The sequence below is a fragment of the Leptinotarsa decemlineata genome, unplaced genomic scaffold (genome assembly GCF_025532065.1).
Source record: "Leptinotarsa decemlineata unplaced genomic scaffold, Ldec_3_MD MMD2_tig00002159_RagTag_RagTag, whole genome shotgun sequence".
NCBI lineage: Eukaryota > Metazoa > Arthropoda > Insecta > Coleoptera > Chrysomelidae > Leptinotarsa > Leptinotarsa decemlineata.
Window position 1 is genome coordinate 3,176,250 of NW_027412574.1, and position 20,218 is coordinate 3,196,467.

General features: G+C 32.0%; 1 protein-coding gene across 4 annotated transcripts in view; it reads right to left on the bottom strand.

The window, feature by feature from the left end:
- Positions 1–875: 875 nt before the first annotated feature.
- Klc (Kinesin light chain) overlaps positions 876–20,218 on the bottom strand; it is a 34,649-nt gene continuing 15,306 nt past the window's right edge. For 3 of the 4 annotated variants that reach the window (XM_074177071.1, XM_074177068.1, XM_074177069.1), the window contains 7 exons: positions 17,163–17,475; positions 15,767–16,001; positions 12,680–12,938; positions 10,302–10,506; positions 8,817–9,043; positions 3,967–4,095; positions 876–2,921 (listed from right to left, as the gene is read on the bottom strand). In XM_074177071.1, the coding sequence (XP_074033172.1) occupies positions 2,877–2,921; positions 3,967–4,095; positions 8,817–9,043; positions 10,302–10,506; positions 12,680–12,938; positions 15,767–16,001; positions 17,163–17,475 (1,413 nt within the window). In that variant the 3' untranslated portion in view covers positions 876–2,876. The remainder of the gene's footprint in view (positions 2,922–3,966; positions 4,096–8,816; positions 9,044–10,301; positions 10,507–12,679; positions 12,939–15,766; positions 16,002–17,162; positions 17,476–20,218) is intronic. The other variant, XM_074177070.1, reaches the window with a different exon arrangement.

The window sequence follows — 20,218 nt, forward strand, 5'->3', positions numbered from 1 at the left end:
TTCAATTATTTACAATGGCGATGCATAGACAATAAAAATGACCCCCATAAGAATTTAGTTCCAACATTTAACATTGTGACCGTTAGCTCTCAGTTTAATTTGTATATAAGTTACCTTCAATTGAAAATTGTTATACTATAGGTATTATCCCTGAATACAGCAAGTACCTACATAAAACGCTGTTCTTCGACTTTGTGGGATAATTGTGTGAATGTGTAATAAAATAGGCAAAGATTACTCAACAACGTGCTCGTCCTTCTCCAGAATAAATATCATTAGTAAATTGGAAGATGTGCCATTTGAAGAGTTGTCTTTGATCATCTCTTGCATATACTAGGACATGCCTACCGACCCGCGAGAAATTTTGAGGTTAATGCAGTTTCACAAACTCGAGTACAGCTTTAAATAATTCCTAATTAAAACCAACTGGTAGCAAAAAACTTGGGTTAGAATAATCTTCGATCACTCAGCTCTAGGATAAAAGAAAAACACAATTAATTGCCGAATAAATATTGATGCATAGTAAAAGATGAAGATAATCTGGTTTATGCATTAATCACGATTAAAATGCTATGGTTCATATAACCCTCACTGTTAGAAAACTTATGTTGGTAACCTTGTCAGACCATTGAAAAATTCGCACCTTCTGTAAGTTCAACAACAGAAATATCCATGCAAATAAAACTTGCCGAATAAATATTGATGCATAGTAAAAGATGAAGATAATCTAGTTTATGCATTAATCACGATTAAAATGCTATGGTTCATATAACCCTCACTGTTAGAAAACTTATGTTGGTAACCTTGTCAGACCATTGAAAAATTCGCACCTTCTGTAAGTTCAACAACAGAAATATCCATGCAAATAAAACAAATTGTAATTCATAATAATTTATTAAAGCAATTATTTTCCCAATTACAATTCTCTTTCCCTTAATCTTGAATGTCTATAAATATTTTTTTGAAACATTTCTTAAAGAGTGTGTCAAGCTGTTATTTGTGCAAATTGAAACAAAAAGTAGGAAATAATTAAAGTTATATCTATATCTATATTCAATAGGTATGTCATGAAGCAGTGTAACATTTTTGATTACCTTTCTATTTTAAGTATATATGTTAATTTTAAAAAACAATACCACATTCATTATAAATACAAATATTTCATCAGTGTTCATTATCAATAAGCTAGTTCAGAAAAGTTCATAATCCAGTGACTTCAGAAAGTATTACGGAATCTCGATGAAGTCAAACTACAATATCTTTCAGGAATGTATGATTTAACTATAGGACAGTCAATGGGTCTTGTTGATGTTTTAACAGTCATATAAGATACACCGACATCTCCATCCAAAAACCAATCACATTCATCTGACAAATCCTTACAAGTTTCTTATAAAATTCATAGCTCAACATTTTCTGTGTGAAGCTTTCTGAAAATGGTAATAATTAAATGCAAAAATTATTAAATGAAGATGATCTAAGAAAAAAAAAATTATATCAAACTATAGAAAGATCCCGATGATGATACACAAAATCAAGCTGCTGAAATATAATTCCATGAAAATCAAAAGAAAAATAAATAAGTACCATTCTGATCATTCTCACATTGATTTCAATTTAAGGTGGTTTCACTTATGTCTCGCTTGCGTTTACACAGTTATTTCTATTAAGTACTTTTCTTGATTTTTCACATTTTGTCTTCAATCGAGGACCGCCTGCCCGGTACTGACGATGCCCAATAGACTGAAACAGCTGTCTACCAGTGGATCTTAAATTGAAATCAATGTGGGAATGATCAGAATGGTACTTATTTATTTATTTATATATATATATATATATATATATATATATATATATATATATATATATATATATATATATGTTGTATCGTAGCGGTTGGAATATATAACATATATATTCAATTCAAATTGTCAACATTGATATAATATTAAAAACATAAATAGAATATTTCAATTATTTCTTGATAAAAAAAATGGTTTCAAGGCTTCATCAACAAGCATTAGCTAAAGTGAATTGTGCATAAAAATATTGATTCGAATAATTACAAACAATTTCCATCCTACTTTTCTTTTTCAAAAATATGTGTATACAGGATTCTTACAACTAAAAAATGTACTAGTTTCAATTCATCCTCTATACAAAAAATACCATTTATCACTTTTGTTCTGAAATACCTATTTCTGTGGTAATAAAACAGAGATTGCCAAGTAATAGGTGGAGTGTAGTTCTATCTATATACTGTTGTCGCCATTCTGCTATGGTCTCTTCACAGAACAGTGAAGTCCTAGAAGGCGTGGCCTGCACGTGATTTTTCACAGGTTTGGTACTGCCAACGAATATTTAGCTCTCAAACATTTTCACATAGACAAACAAATTCTATCTTTTCCGATACAGTAAATTTTATTTCAATTTGAATGAAATTGTGGTTTCATTGTATTCCTTTCAAAAATGAATACACATGGTGGTGCGACAATATATCTATGTATTAAAACTTCTCTGCGAAATTGTTATGCATATTCAGTTTGTTGGTATCATGTAAATATGGGATTTATGGCATGCAAAGTACATGCCCACAATCATCAACTCAAACTTTGTGCCAAACATTCATTTCATATATTCACCATAAAAGTATATATTCATTGCAATTTTCCATTAGTACAATCAATTTCTGTACTCCTGAAGATCTCTTTTTGAGAGTTTGGTCGCCTTATTATTTGTATCAGATTGGGAACATTGAAATGGTTCAGTATTAGTTCATCAGGAATATTGTATTTAAAAAAAGGCTCAACTTCTGGTACTTATCATTATACTGAGATATTGTCACAACTAAATCTTCATCACTTGAGAAACAAAACTCATCTTCGCCCTCTACGTACTTCACAAGTTTGGGTTGAGCATTTCTGTGAAACAAACTAGAAATGTATAACTATTTCATACAGTCATCTGTCACACTTTATACTTTTCATACTTTGGTGAAGAGAATACCAAAACTTACAAATAGACATAAGTTAGATATTGAAATATTTGGAACATTACAATCTTAAAATCAATTGTTCGAGTTAAAATGGTTTGGAGCCTAATACAGAAATTCTGCTGGTATGAATTCATCAATTTGAAGAAATATTTTTTAATCCAGGTTTGTTTTTCTCCAAAAATGTAAATTAAAATCTATAAAATGGATTTCCCGTAAGAAAATGAAAAAATATTAGTACTCCTTTCTGAATCAGTCCCTGGATCTGACTACTGATCCATCAAACCATTTTTTTATATTTTTATCAAGAAATATTCCATTTAGATTATTCATTCAAAGCTCCAATAATTCAAACACTTGTTAATGAATTATGATTAATATACAGAAAAGATAAATTTGAAAATAAAAACAAACCATAATGAATTCTGTAAAATGATTTGATACATATAGAACCTAAACATATTTCAATGTAATAAACAGAATTATAACATAGCATAGCAAGAAAAATTTGTTATCTTTAAGACAAATCAAAAACATTCATATTCAGCATCGATATCGTCCATTAATGGAAAATAAAAGAAGGGCGGGCAGTTTGTGAAGAATTAGGTTCTATAACTGTGTGAAAAATATTTCGACATAAATATAATTTAGAGACTTCATGAATATAAAATTCTCAACTTGCTATTTAAAAATCATAATATAAATCATGTAGTATATATAATTTTCTTTAAGGACATTTCAAGAAAGTTTTGATCAGAATCTATTGATCAACTGTCTTTTTAACTGGATACCTTGTAGAAAAGAAAACGTATTTAATGTGTACAGTGATCCAGTCTCAGACAGACCCCAACTAACCATAATGAGATACAGAGTTACTGATAATGAACGTGAATCACATGAGCTGTTATGGTAGATGGCTGATCTCCAAACAGTTGAAATTACTTTCATACATTCTTAGCATATTTATTACCCACCTCATCAGCTTCAAAAGACATGTCTAAAGATTCCCTAGATCCTCTTCGAGAGGTTTTATCTTTTATACTTCCTGATTTCCTTTTATCTTCGCCCAGGAGATTTCTTGAATGCTTTACAATATCTAAAGCCTATAACAATTCATAAATATCAGCACAATGGCAAATAACTGAAGTAATAACATCATAATTTCCCACAAAAGAATATTAATATAATGATACTTATATAACTATTCGTTGAAAAAAAGCCATTCAGTATACATTGTGGTTCATTGAGTGTGAAACAAATAAAATTTTGAAATGTTATTGAAATTTGAATACTGCCAGAAGTTAGGGAATATACAATAACCATATTGAATCTACTTAGCTAGACTTCAACAGCAACAGCAGTAAGTCAGGTCAAAAAATATTAAATTTGTTCAAAAATGAATTACCTTTATTCCAAAAAATACAACAAAATGTTATTTGGAAAAGTTAGCTGGACTTGAAAGTTAATCTCAAATTCAGTCATGAGAACCCATGTAATTTTTTATTCATATCTGTAACCACAATCGAATCAATTTGGCATAAGTTTTCTCAAGTTTCCGTGTATTTATAAAATTAGTTTTCAGATATACTTTAACAAATAATCGCCAACTTCATGTCGGATTCAACAACATTCAACAGAATTTGAATGTCAAATTTCACAAATATTTTTCATCAACATGGCAAATACTTCAGTTATAGTAATATTGTACATAAGAGAAAACACAGAATTGAAGTTTAAAATTATCAAGAAAATGCTTCAAATAAAACAGATATCAACAAAGAATACCATCGGTTTCGAGTTTGAATCTGCCGTTGGTTAGACATTTTTTTCTCTCAAGAAATCATTCATTTGATGGTGGATTTATTTTACTACAGTACATGGCTAAAAGGGCGGCAAATGGCCGTGATAATTTTATAAAATGTTAGGTAAAAACACCTTTTAATGTGTAATCTTAGTTCATAAGCAATTGGATTTCCCCTTTTTGGTTTTCTCTTTGCTTCTTTTATTGTTCATCTATAATATGTGCTAGGAATCGTAAGTTAAAAGGTAAGACCTCGTTATTCCTTAGCTCTCACAAGTTTCGACTTTTGAGGGTTGTCGTTTATTGGGGGGTGATAGCTGGTTGACGGAAAAACAGATTTTGAACAAACTGTTGATACCAAAGACAAAAAACATACCAAAACTATTACAAATAGTTATGGAAAAAACAAATGAGAGTTTAAAAAATTTGTAATCTGACAGTTTGGCTATTAAATTTTGTTTGAATGAAAGAATAGATATTATATATATTAAACTCTGCCAAGTAACATAAGGGCCACTTATTATTATTATTACAGTAATTTCAAAGAAGTATGGTAATATTCCATATACTCTATATATATTCAACCTTAATAATATTATTTCAATATCACAAATCACATATAGGTCTTGTTTTTTATCCAAAACACTCATTCTCCTAAGCTTTGTCAATAAGATTAACTCTTCAGTCAATTAGTACGGCATATTTATTATTATTGTTACTACTTTACACATTATTCGCCTAGTATTGTTATCATTACTTGAAACGATTAGTGAAATATAAAGAAATCTCTGTAAAACACATTCTATTCTCAAGAAAAATAAATATAAGGGAAATTTATTTGTATATTTCGAGTAAAAGACTGTGATTTAAAGTATGATTTTTCCATATGAGTCCAGGATGAAATAGAAGACAATATTCTATTTGGAAATAAATTGTGAACAAATGATGTATCATCCCAAAATTGTAGATGCCATCAGATAAAAATTCAGTTTTATTAAATGAAAATTAAATCTTTTTTTTATTATATTTAATGGTGGGAGTTACTTCGACTTTTTGGAAAATGAACTTGGGTAACATGGAAATCGAAATTTAAGGTTCTAACATTATGGATATCCTGTCCATTCCACGAGTGTTGTTTTTCTATGGCTGATGGTTAATGTCTGAAGCATCTTCATGAGAATTTAAAATACTTAAAATATTAAATTCAGTTAAAATTTTTAAGTGTGCTTCAATCTGAGAAAATGTATGTCAAAGTATTTGATTTTACCTTCTTTGAATATAATTAAATAAAAAAACCTGAAATTACTTTTTACAAAAGTAATTTCAAATTTCCCAAAAAAATAAACATGAATATGCCATATCACAGAACAACGATCGGCAACAGGCGGACCGCGGTCCGTTTGCGGACCGCGAAAGGTCGAACCTCAGATCGCCAAATATAGTAATGTATGCTATACTATATATGTATGAATACTATACTTTATCAATTAAAGTAATATTTTAAGCCACATAGAATTGAATTTAGTATGTACTTATTTCATTTCAAGTTGCCTAGTCAATCTGTTTTACAAGTACCTACAACTGATATCGTTTTATTATTTTCTAATCTACCCTGTGTGTGTGTTTATGCGCGCTTGCAACTGTTTTGTTTTGCTGAAACAAGCGCGAGCGAGTATCGAAATCGGGGGTGCAGCGGCTGAGCAGGAGAAAGCCGACTCATTCATTTGTTTTGTGATTTTTTGCGTTTTCATAGTATTTTCATACCTATGCTAATATGGATTTTAAAAAGCATAAAGTGGACAGTGAAAATAGGAGATTTCTGGCAGAATGGACTGAACAGTATTGTTTTACGGTGCCTGATAGACCTCAAGCACTTCCAGTGTGCCTTATATGCAATAAAACTTTCGCTATTAGCAATTTCACAAAAACTTTCCTCATGGCAGTGAGGCTAAAAACTTTATGCATATCTCAGTTCTTACAAAAAAAGCACGAAATTACTAGTTCGTTGCATGAGCGAGCAAATAAAATCCACAGAAGCAGCGTTACGTGTGTACTGAACGCTTAATAAACACCAAAAACCATTTTCAGATTCTGAGATGGTGAATGAATGTATGTTGGAAGTAATCACGGAACTTTTTGAAGGAAAAGAGATGTCACTACATTTCAAACTATTCCATTATCAGCAAGAAGTAATACACGAAGACGGAAATTTCAGCTGCCTAATATTAAAAACACCCTTCTTGAACTCTTGCAAAAGGTACCTTACTACGCCATAGCATTTGACGAATCATGTGACATTATTGACGATGAACAAATGTCTATTTTCATAAGATTTCTTGATATCAAGTGTCAGATTTTTAGGAAAGAATTGCTAGCAATATTGCCGTTGAAAAGTTACACTCGAGGAGAAGATTTATTCAAGGTCATTGATGAGTTTATTACTAAATCTAACATTAGTTATTATAAAATGGTGTCGCTTTCAACTGGCGGGGTCCCAGCAATGAAAAAGGTGTAGTAAAGAGAATCAGGGATACAAACTCGGGTATGATACCAGGCAGCCCTTTATGGAAAGCTTAGTGCTACACTAAAAAAAGTGATGGACAGCTTGGGCAAGTTGATTAATTTTATGAGGTCTCATTCTGCTCTCAGCACCGACATTTCAAGGAGTTACTTTCTGAATGTGATTCAGGGTTTTGACTTACTGCAACACAACAATGTTCGTTGGCTAAGTAAAGGTCTTGTTATTGAACACTTCTAGCTGATAACAGAAGAAGTAACCTCCTTCTTGCCACACTTAGATACGGAGGGAGCCAGAAAGCACTTCGAGTTCATAACAAACAAAGTAATATGCTCATTGTGGCTTTTGTAAAAGATATTTTAAAATATTTAAATGAGCTCAACACAGAATTATAAGGAAATGGAAAATTAATATGTGACCTGATACAAAGCATGTCTGTTTTTCGTCACAAGATAGATATCTTTGGAAAAAATATTGCAAGACAAGAATTTATTCATTTTTTGACAATTCTTGAATATAAAAAAAACTCTGAAGAAGACATTGCCGTGTTTATAAAATTTCTGGCCGATCTTAGGAACGAATTTGCTACAAGATTCCAAGACTTTGCAGAGATGGGCAAGCTATCTGTTTCTTAAATCGCCGTTTGAAGTGAATGTAGTAGCAGAATCGACAGATGTGACTGCCAAGTTGTTCAATCTGTCAAAGGCATCCCTTCAAATAGAGATAATTGATTTGCAAGATGTGTCTTTGCAAATGTATAAAACGGCATCCACTGAAAAATTTTGGGCCGAAATGCCCCAGAAAAATATGAAAATTGCAAGAAACAAGCTATAAATTTGGCTACTATGTTTGGCTCAACATACGTATGTGAAACATATTTCTCAACGATGAATTTTTTGAAAAACAAATGTCGTTCGATATTAACGAACGTTCACCTAGAAGACACATTTCTAATTTGTTGTTCCTCTCGAGAACCAAACTATAAAAAACTTGCTCAAGACCGTTTGTGTAATTTCTCACATTAATTTTAGGTCTTGTGTTTTATAATTCAGAATTTGATTTGAAACCAAAATGATGCATAGGTAGCACTCAATTTTTTTCAGTTGTTTTTTTCTGGACCTCGTCAAAATTTTCCCACAGTATCCAGACCCCACCTAAAACTACTTGCCTATCCCTGACATAGACGAACATAACTTTCAATTCCAACCAACATTTTTTTTGGCGTATAACATTTTGTTCTAGTTTTAAAAATAGGAATTTCTAACTAACTGGATCACTTTCAAAGAAAAATATTGTTAATATTTTTCAGGAAAAATGTCATCACTCATGATGAGCATTTTCTGGCTCTCACCAAAATGTTTGACAAGCAATTTTTATTTTGTACTGCTGTATTTTGTATTCTGCTATATACTTTGAATAATTGCAAAACTTAAAATTGTTAGGAGTTACATATTTATTTATTTTCATTTTTCAAGGAACCGATGGGCATTATTTCATTTCATTACCTCTTTTCTACTTCTAAGTGCACAATCTTCCAGAGTTTCTGCAGCTTCGTATTTTCCTTGTCGTCTATACAATGCTCCCAAATTTTTCAATGTGGTAGTTACTGTCGGGGAATCTACTTTTGCGGCTTTATGCCATCCTCCATATTCACCATAAGGTGCATTCTCTCTGTTCTTTGCCTTATTTTCTTCTCGTTCTTCGGCTACTTGCCAAATTGGTTTATTGTCAACTGAAATAAAAGAAATGACTTTTATGGTATATGTGAATCCTAAACACTTTTTGATATTTCATAAATGTCAATAAAAACTCGGGTGGATGGGTATATAGTTCACAGTATATATTTGTATCAGCCAGATGGGGTGTTTTAAAAAAAACGCTCAGACCCGTCTATTGATATCTTGAGTTGGGCAATTTTTTCAATGAAAACTATTACATTTTATGTCATGTACGAGTAGTCAATACCAACTTTCTTATTTTTTTATTAAATTTTTGGATTCTTCAGAAGATTTGTTGTGAATTACTCTACTTATTACCCACTACCACCCCTGCGACACCGCTGGAACCCAGTTTTTGAATACTTTTTATATACACAAAAAAGTAATTTGATACATGAAAATATGAACTTGTTAGCAGATCAAATCAAATTTATTTATCCCCAAGTCCATATAAATGTATAGAATAGAATAGTTTATCTGACAACATCAAATGTCAAAAACTATAGGCTCATCAGTAAGCTATTTATATTTCGTAAACTTTTGAAAAAAATTATTTATGATCTTCTATTATATGAAGCAAAAAATGTTATCATTGAACAACATGGTTTTTTTTCCCAAAAGATCCATAGCAACCAATGTAACTGTTAATTCTGAATACATAAGAGAAAATATGAACAGTGGTATACAGATTGATACGATATACACCGACTTCAGTAAAGCGTTCCATAGAGTAGATCACCCTACCCTTACAAACAAATTAACTGAAGTGGGGGTAAGCAAAAATGGATCAAAGTGGATTCAGTCGTATATAACAAACTGCAAACAAAAAGAGTAAATGGATTTGAATCTAGATAGTTTCCTTGCCCTTCTGGAGTACCTCAAGGCAGCCACTTGGGTCCCTACTGTTCATCATATATAAACGATGTTATCAAATGTTTCAAAAATTCAAAATTAATCTCTGGAGATTAATAAGGAATAAAATCTTTTTTATTCGATGAAGTCTTCATTAGTCAAAAAAAAATGTTAATCAACATTTTATCAACTCTAATATCCCAATTTAGATCTAAATTTCAGGAAAAAAATTGTTTGAAATAATTTTTTTTTCAATTGTCATTATATTTTAAAATTAGGATCACTGACTGACTTATTAAAAAGGTATGTGCTCCTCTCTTCAGACACCAATAATTGCCATTGTAAAAGCAAAATTCCTCTCTAAATTTCTAAAATTTTTCTAGTTCAAGTATTACTAATGTTAAATGAATTCTTACTTACCATCAATAGTTCCAAATTCCCGTTCGTGTGCTCTATTGAGAATCTGCTTGTAGAGAACTTCAGCTTCTTTGTACTTGCCTTGTTTCAAATAACAAGAAGCTAGATTATTCATTGTCTTACTAACATTAGGGTCATCAGCACCCAACCTTTTTTCATAAATTTCCAACGCTCTCTGGTAATATTTCTCAACCTCTTCATATTTACCCTAAAACAAATTTATCGTTAAATTTTTTTTAAGTTTCGCTAATATTTTTGAAAATAAGTTCATGACTTTGGATGTATTTTAATGAAATAGTTTCCCTTCCTTGGAGCCGTCTGACTTGTCCATTTCTTCCAAGTCTCCGGAACACAGTGCCTCAATGGCTCATTGTGTTTTCCCCCCTATGTTTTTCATAACACCCATTCCAACAATCTTGTTTCCTATACTAGTGGACGTATGTCATATTCTTCTAATTTGGGTTGTCCATGAATTGTTTGCCTGTTGTGATCCAAAGCCACACATTCACATAAAATATAATGAGCTGTCTCTGTCATTTGGGGCATTGCATACAGCTAAGGTCTCAGGTGCCCTCTTAATGGACAGTGAGTAGCCCTGTAATTGTTCTGAGCAGAAAAATTACGTTCACAGAACTTATTGAATTTTATACTATTTTCATAAAAAGGCCATAAACTTGTCTAAATGGGAGCTAAATTCAATATCCCATACTCTATTAACAATAATAATCTTCATTTCGGAAATATGAATTACAGATTTGAATAAATAAACAACGTTTGAGTTACTTTGATAAAAAAATATACCCTTGGTTAATCAATTGATTTGAAAGGTTTCAGCTCTAAGTTTTTCTTAAAAAGTATGCAAATACCACCACGTTTGCGTTCACTCTATTCCTTGCAGTACAAGTTTTCATCAGAAAATAGTTACATACACTAAAAATTCGGTACCCAGCATGAAACATTTATTTTAAGCTGATGATGTGGACAATTCCGAAACAAATAAATATTACTGGAGTTTAATCCCAACACCAAACCGTTATTTGTAACACCTCGACACGTGTTTCAATCACCAAGTGATCATCTTCAAGATAAAGATTGAAGATTAGTTAATCTTCCTCTTGAAGATGATCACTTTTTGATTGAAACACGTGTCGAGGTGTTACATATAATGGTTTAGTGTTGGGATTAAACTCCAGTAATATTCATTACTACACCAAAGGTTCCAAACAGTGCATAGCAGTTCAATCTTCCTCTTGAAGATGATCACTAGGTGATTGAAACAAGTGTCGAGGTGTTAAAAATAATGGTTTGGTGATGGGACTGAACTCAAGTAATATTCATTACTACACCAAAGGTTCCAAACAGTGCATCACAAATTCCCAAACACTTGTTTTTGTATCCTTATACTGCGGTAATTCCTCAAGGTAGATTAAAATCTTTTCTTCAGTTATGTGCCATTTGATGTTTACATTATTTAGACTCTCTTTCTGTTTCAAAGTTTTCATTCAGTGCTGCAGTTTTTTTTGTGAACTTCATAAATACCAATTACTATTTCAAAAAAGCTTATACATAATTGAGTAACATTGTAATAGTACCTGATGACGATTACAGATACTCCTTTTTCAATAATTTTTTAATTTATATATATTTTATTCATGAAGTGTCTTCGGATTAAAAATTTAGCATGTGATCTAGATAGCCTAAGTAATATTTCCCAGAGTTATTACTTTTGAGAATGATTAACATTATCAAATTCTTCACAAAAATCTACAGAAAAGAATAAATACTTTTAATATTGTCAGTTTATAGTTCCCACATTTTTGTATAAAGATAGAGAAGTAGGAAGCCAAAACTTTTCTTTCTCAAAAACTAACTTCTCCTAAAAATATACCCCATTCAATTCAAATCAGTTCATATTTTGTGCATCAGTAGTTTAAAATTTTTTTAAAATGTAATAGAAATGTAGTAACTTATGAGTATCATTTTTCCTGCCTTTTTTATAAATAGGAGAATCAATAGCAATTTTGATTTTGCTATACTATACCACTTATGAAATATTTCAGAACAATGAAAAATAAAATTGATGAAAGTCGGTCATTATGCTGATATCATGTATGTATGTATATATGTATCATATAATTTTACAAGATCTTAAGGAAAATTTTAAATACTTTTTAGTTCAACTTCTCTATTTAAACAAATGGAAGGATCGCTAATTAAATTCAACTTTACTATGAGTATTCAAGTGAATCTTGAAAGAGGAAATTTATTTGTATGTGCCTGTGTAGGTAAAAAGTTTGTCAAAATAGATTGACGATTTTATTGCTCCTCACGATTATTGATCATAGATATAGTAACCGATATAAAATATAAGATATACTTACTTGATTTTGACAGAGCAATGCCAAGTTATTCAACTGTTTTGCAACATCGGGATGTTCTTTTCCAAGTACTTTTTCTCTTATATCCAATGCTCTCTTACAGAGAGGTTCAGCTTCCTTATATTTTCCTCGCTTTCCATAGAGAACAGCTAAATTGTTCAAGGTAGCAGCTACTGCTGGATGATTTTCACCAAGAGTTTTTTCTCTTATTGCCAAAGCATCGTTGAGAAGATTAGCTGCTTCCTTGTATTTATTCTGATCTCTGGAAGATAAAACAAAATGAATATGTATGGATAAAACTGTTAACCTAATGTTATATTAACTTATCAAACAAAACTTTATACAATGTTATGTGCTGGTGCTAACCTCACCTCCTGGTTCGTGATAATTTGATTCAAAATTGAACCATAACTACTCAATTTGATAACAAATTTATTTATTGTATGAGAAATCTAAATGAATATAATTCAATATTCACATAATAGATGACATAATGATAGGACTATTCCAAAATCCGTATCTATGTTATTCAACAATTATCATTTCAAATGAGATTCTCCAAAATTATCATTGCAATGTCTTTGGAGAATAAGAGAGAATGTTGTGTACTATAAAAGGTAGAAATGTAAGAATTTTTGACATTTTCCTCCAACTACCAACAGTCGCTTACAAAATGTTCAATAATGACTTGATAAATTAGGCCTCTTAGTACAATAATATAATGAAGGTAAAATGTCGCAAAAATTTGAATAAGATTACTGATTGCTGATTGGGTGCTGCCTGTTTGACCATTTCTTCCAAGTCCTTGGAAAATACTGCAGCCTCATGGATTTATTGTATTTTTCCTCTCACCTTTTAGTGACACACATTCCAAAAATCTTCTCCTCTGTATTACATTATCCATAATTGCTTGCCTTTTCTGATCCAATGCCTTACATCAGCATAGATGATAAGGTATATCTGTCTTTTTTTGCATTACCTGCAGTACCCAGTGAGTAGCCATTCAATTCTAATCCAATCTCTATGTATCACCAGGTGTATTTTTCCAATACACTTTTTATTTCTTATTGACTCACTTCCTGAACTAGTCCCGAACCATGGATTTTGATGCTCCCATAGCTGGTAGTTCAGTAAGATGATGATCCATATCTAGCATCGCTATTAGCTTTCTCTGAGTGTCCATTCATCTAGTTCAGAATTAATCTATTTGGGTTCCAACATTTTTTCAGTTCGTCATGGCATTTCCATGTCATGCTCAACCCAGTTTTGAAGTCCTTTTGTCACAAATTCTTTTCCAGTACGTCGATTCCTTGCCAGAATCCAAGAGAGTAGAATACCCATATACAAAATAAAAAAATATAGTTACTGGAGAATTATCTCGATATTTTTTTACATTACAATCTTTTAAAAATTAATTGTTCAAATTATAATGATGTGGCATTAAACAGCAATACCACTAGCACGATTTTTAATTTGTATAGATATTTTTCAGTTTTGGTTGCAGTAATTTTTTTATTGAATAGGCACTAATCAGTTATTCTGCATGTGGTTTTTTTATTTTTCAATTCACATTACCCTACTGGTGATTCTGTACAATCATTTTCAAAATTTCTGGGTACTTATCTATCACATCAAAGAGTGATCACCTTTTCAGAATGGTTTTCAACAATGGCAACAATTAATTCATGAAGTAAGAACATAGATGGTTTCTGACCAGTTGAGTTCTTGTTATCTGTTGCTTTGAAATAACTTCACTCCTGCATCAATGACCACATTTTCAAAAATATGGTGGATCTTCAAAATCTGAATAAAAACCTGTCATTGAATGTATAAGAAGCAAATAGTTTGGTTGTAACTCCAAGCATTTGGTATTTTTGTACTGCCCTGTGAATTTAGAGCTGCATTTTCTGACATGGTTTCCTCTAGATCTGAATCAAGTGATGTAAGATTTCTAAAACTCGCAATCTGATATGGATGGGTCTATAATGGATTTTCCATTTCTGCAGCCATCCCAGCATGCAACAGTAATGAGTTGGCAAACTGGTGTTTTAAGAATGGAATTATTGATTTCAAAACTGAGAGAAATGAAATTAACTCAACCTATCATTGTCGCAGTCATTGATTTTCAATTGTTTTTTTCAGATTTACGTTTTTGTTTTGCTAGTTGATATAAACATAACCAAAGATATTAGTTTGACATAACCAAAAAGAGCTTATTGCACCATTTTGATAGTTGGTGCAAGGAGCAGGGGTAGGTAGATTGTGTTGCTCCTAAGCTTCAATAGTGCTTTTAATAGAACGGGTCTATGCCAATGTATCAAGCTCCGGAGCAACATTGATGTTGCCCTCTGGGTTTGTTTAACCTCTTCGCATTGCCTTCTCCATAATTCTCTCTTAGATTTATCAAGGGGTTTGTTGTACTCAGTAAGGGTCCTTTTATACTGATCCCAAATATCTGGCTTCCTTGCACTTTCAAAGGCTCTTTCAGTTTTATATTGTATTCATGCCAGATCTTTATTGCACCAGGAAATATTCCTATTCAACATCTGGCTGACTGTGGGACAATATTCATTAAATCTTCTAATAATAGATATAACAGCTTTTGATTATCTGTCTGACAGCAAGTTCTGTCTGTTTTGAAATCTGTTTTTCTGTTAATCAGCTGTCGCCCCCATACGAACAACAACTCTCAGTAGTTGAGAAACTTGTGCGAGCTAAGGAATAACGAGGTCTTACCTTTTAACGTGTGATTCCTAACACGGAATAGTGTTAGGAATCACGCCAAAGTAAATCCATAGAATCCCTGTTACAATAACCCATTGGTTTGACCTTTGATTTATATTTCAATGATCTGAATAATATAATTTATTGATTCTCACAAACAAACTTAGATTTATTACCAGAAAACATCTGAAATCATCAAAAATTCAAACAATAATCCTCGTCAGTCGCATTCCATTTCAAAACTGGAAAAAATACATCTGCTAAAAATTGGGATAAAAATTTCTGAAAAGCAAAAATTTTTGAATACTGTTGATGACTATTGATGTTGAAACTAAATTTATAGAATCATAGAGACAACTTTCTCACCTGTAAACTAGAGCTAAAATATTCAGCATTGTAGCAACATCTGGATGATCATGTCCACTGGTTTTTTCCAAATCTTCTAAAGCCTGCTTACAAAGGGGAACGGCAACTTCATATCTGCCCTGAGAAGCATACTGAATGACTAAATTGTGTAATGTTCGTAGACGAGCGGGAATTTCATAGCCAGCATTAACCTGTTGAGATAATTGTAACTGGTTTGGAGGAGTGGGAGACATATCTGAAAGGAAGAGGAATGGAGCATATTATCAACTGTCACTTCATTACACTTCAACTTATATTACATAGTTGTATTTAATAATTATGCTAATTGAAAAATTGAATTAATAAAGTAAATTATTTCATACCTCTCAAAATGTCATTTAAATAAATTAGCATGATTGTTACATACAACTAACTAGATAATATTCAGATATCGACTTGTCAAAAAGAAACAAAACTATTTAATAGTGGCAATTTAAATAAGAAGCACAGTTTTGAAAACAGTAACTTCTCGTGGTGAACTTTCCAGTTTGCCTTTTACACTAGATCAGATTCTCCATTGATTTTGATATTTTTCAGATTGTGGAAGCTTAACAAATCATCTCAGTACCTCAAATTTTTGTATGGTTTTTATAACGGAGTTTCAGTATCAACAAAATTGATTGCTATGGTCATTAGCCTCGTATTCTGGATAGGCACTGTTAATAACTTCCAGATCCATTTTCCCTCAGCAATGTTATGCAACAGAATCAACCTAATTTCAACTAGAAGTTAAAAAAAAAATCCGATCGACTTTGGGTTAGAAACTCATGACCTTACAATCATGAGTTGTGTGCATTACCACTTGAATCAATTTACCGCTAGTGAGTTAGTTGATGGGGCATTTATTCATTTCAGCAATTTACACATTACATATGCAAGTTCGAATTATCTTGACGGAATATTTTTTGTTCAGTCAGGATTTCTTTTAATCACATGGTTATATAGACGGTTAATTTATATTCATTTACATATTTCACTACATTAAAACTGAAAAATGTTCTTCGACTTATAATAATTATTTGATTAGGGTTTATTTCTATTCTGCATTTTCCTTTCTTCGCCTTCACCTTTTTGTTTTTTTGAGTTTTGTGAAATTGGTATGAAGTTGCTGCACCAGCAGACAGTGAACACAAGGACCAACCCACATATTTGCTTTCACTTAGCACATGTCATTTAAGTCACTTATCGAGCCCGCATTCACAATAGTAATGATTTGTAAGTGGAACTTACTAGCGGAGTTTTAATTTTCTAAAGTAATCACAATTTTTTGCTATACATTTCCTAACAACTGGTAAAATTGAATGCAACTACATGCAAATTTCAGAGTAGAACACAATTTTATCAAACTTATACATACTGTGTCTATCATCAGTATCATCATCAGGAAATAGATCGACAACTGGATCAGGCTTTTCATTCTTTGGATTCTCAGAAGTATTATCTTCATTCACGTCCTGGTCATATTTACTTATAGAACTCATGTATTCCAGATGCCGCTTCTCTTCTTCCAACTGAGCCACAGTTTGCTCACTGGCTTGCAATCTTTGTTGAGTGGAAGCTAATTCATCACGTAACCATGCATTTTCCTGACACAATCTTCGCACCTGGGTACGTAACTTCTGTTTTTCTGCCTCTACCAATTGTAAATGCGCCGCCAATGCCATAATCACCTGACGATAAAAAATAGTTAATTGAATATCCAGTGATAGGTGAAAGGTCAAAAGTGAGTGGTTCTATTCAACCCTCCACCGTAAACCCTAATATCCAGTGATAGTGAGATGATGATTGTAAGAAGTAGTTAGGTGCATAAACCTTCATTCAAAAAAATTGATGACTCCTTTCAACAGTTGAAAATTATAATTGATTTTGATGAACAAAATATAAAGGAAGTATAGTCAAGTTAAATAATTAATTAAGTAATCTTCCAACCATGCAACAATGTAACTTTCTTATCCCTAAAGTGTGACCAAAAATAATCCTCTTTGTAATTTATGCTTAATCAGTTAATATTTCTTTTCATATTTTTTTTTAATTTTTCTTTGCTTGGTTCATCTTATCACAAACTTCAAAAGGCTCATAATTTTTTTCAATAATTTTTTTCACTGACACTAGTTAAAGTTTCAGTAATTTATGGAGGCAGTAAGATGTTTGATCACATACCCAAACACATTAAAGAAATAAGTTCCGTAGAACATTTCAGAAAGGGGGTAAAAGCTCTCCTCTAGTAAAATGTAGGTGTCGACTTATTGTCTTTCCATGTGTGTATTTTACTTTACCTTAATTTAAGGTTGTTTTCGCCTTTACTTTGTCAACAAGAGTTTGTATCTTTGAACAATAAAGCATAGTCTTTCTCTCTCTCTTATAATAATCTTTATTCAATATTGAAAATTATTTTGCTTGGTTTGTTCGTTTTGCTGATATTTCAAAAATCTCTATCTTTAATGTATCTCAACCGTTTTGAAAGAGATTTTCTTTCTTGTAAAGTTTCCTAATCCACAAAAATGATTTATTTCTACAAAAAAGTTGCCATTTATATATTCATCAAGACAGAGGAATGCAATGTTACTATTTTGAAACCACTATTCACTTATACTGAATATGTCAGTTAATCTTCCATACAAATATTTCAATTTTTTATTTCTTCTGATACTGTATTATGAATAAAGGTTGCCATCTAATTAGGCTTCATCTCCCTCCATGAATTATTAAGTCAGCCTTCAACCTGCTCTAAGCGATGTTTTATCAAAACTATTTTCTACTACAAATAGGAAATAGAATGAGTGTTGTCGACTGAATGATCTCATTTAACCGTTGAGAACTATTAAAACAAACCAGTATGGAAAAACCAGTATGCAATTTTTTTAAAGTCCGTTTTGAAATCTGTTTTTTCGTTAATCACTTGTCACCCCCCTACGAACGACAACCTTCAGAAGTCATAACTTGTGCGAGCTGAGGGTTAACGAGGGTTTACCTTTTAACGTGCGATTCCTAGCACGGGTTGGACGATAAGCAGTGAAAATCAATCTTCAGGCCTCGCGGCTCGAACCATCGTTTCACCTGACGGTCAGTTGAATGGGTGGAACAAACCACTCATGCCAACCGAACTGGCTACAGTGAAGCAAAGTCAATGTATAACAAGCTGGTTAATCTTCATCTTCATACACATTTTTAAAAGAAGTTTATTTTGAAAATCAATTGCTTTCTTCCTTTTTTGGAAGTTTCCACATTTTTTGTAAAAAAATGGAATAGCAGTAATCCAAAAACTTTCTTTTCCAAAAACTAATATCTCCTACAAATTTACTCCTTTCAATTTAAACATGATTTCTATGGCTGGGATTAAATCAAACAAGTGTATGCATTTCATTACTTACTGTCATCATGACATGAGTAGATCCAACTCAGCCATGACATGAATTCATAATGTTATGTAATGCTATCCAGATTGGTGCTGATGAGGCAATAAGACAAATCAAATTATCAAAGGAACAATTCGTTCAGGCCAGTCTCAACTCCTTACACAGTAGGTTCATGAACTGACACCTATCAGAAAACAACTACTCCCCTATCTAATACCACGAAGGGCGTTGGATTATATCAGACAGGTGTCAGTGCAGGATTCTTCACTGAAGTTTTTCCTCCATATGCTGTTGGCGATACAACTACCACAACAATTTTAATTTTCAATTTTCATTTCTTGTTAATAATTTTTTTTAATTTTATTCTCCTGTTAATAGTTCAATTTTTTGTATTTTTGTATTTTATTTCATTGTAATTTCAGTTTTTTCCTTGATATAATTGTTTTTTCAGCTAATTTTTTTTTCAGGGATTCCAAATCAATTTATATCATATTAGACCAGGGGTCTCCAAACTTTGAAGCCTTCGGGCCATAATGATTTTTTCAGTTTGTTCCAAGGGCCAATTTCTGCCCTTAACTATATTTCTAGGCTAGGATAGTCGCAAAGTGCGTGACCTAAGTAAACTTACGCTTTTTTTGTATTTCAATTATTATTGTGTATTGTGACACTTAACGACATCTAGTGGCGAGTTGTGGAATTACCGCGTTGGTTCGAGAAAGTTCTGGTTCTAGCTAGTGTATTCCAATCACCTCGAGATGGCAGTAATAATTGCATATAAAAAGGCTAGCGGCGCAACTGCGAGTTAGTCTGCGTAGGAAAGGCGAAAGAAGCGAAACTGTCTATTGTGAAATAAAGTAACACCCGTCAATAAAAGTATTTTGATTTGACTTATTGTTTTTATGTGTGATTTGTTAGTATGAAAAAGAAGCGAAAAATCGACGTTCCAAGAAAAATGTAACTTTCAGTATTTTGTGATTGAGTCCAGTAATAAGGCGCTATGTTTAATTTGTAATGAAACCCTAGCTGTTCTCAAAGACTATAACATTAAACGACACTA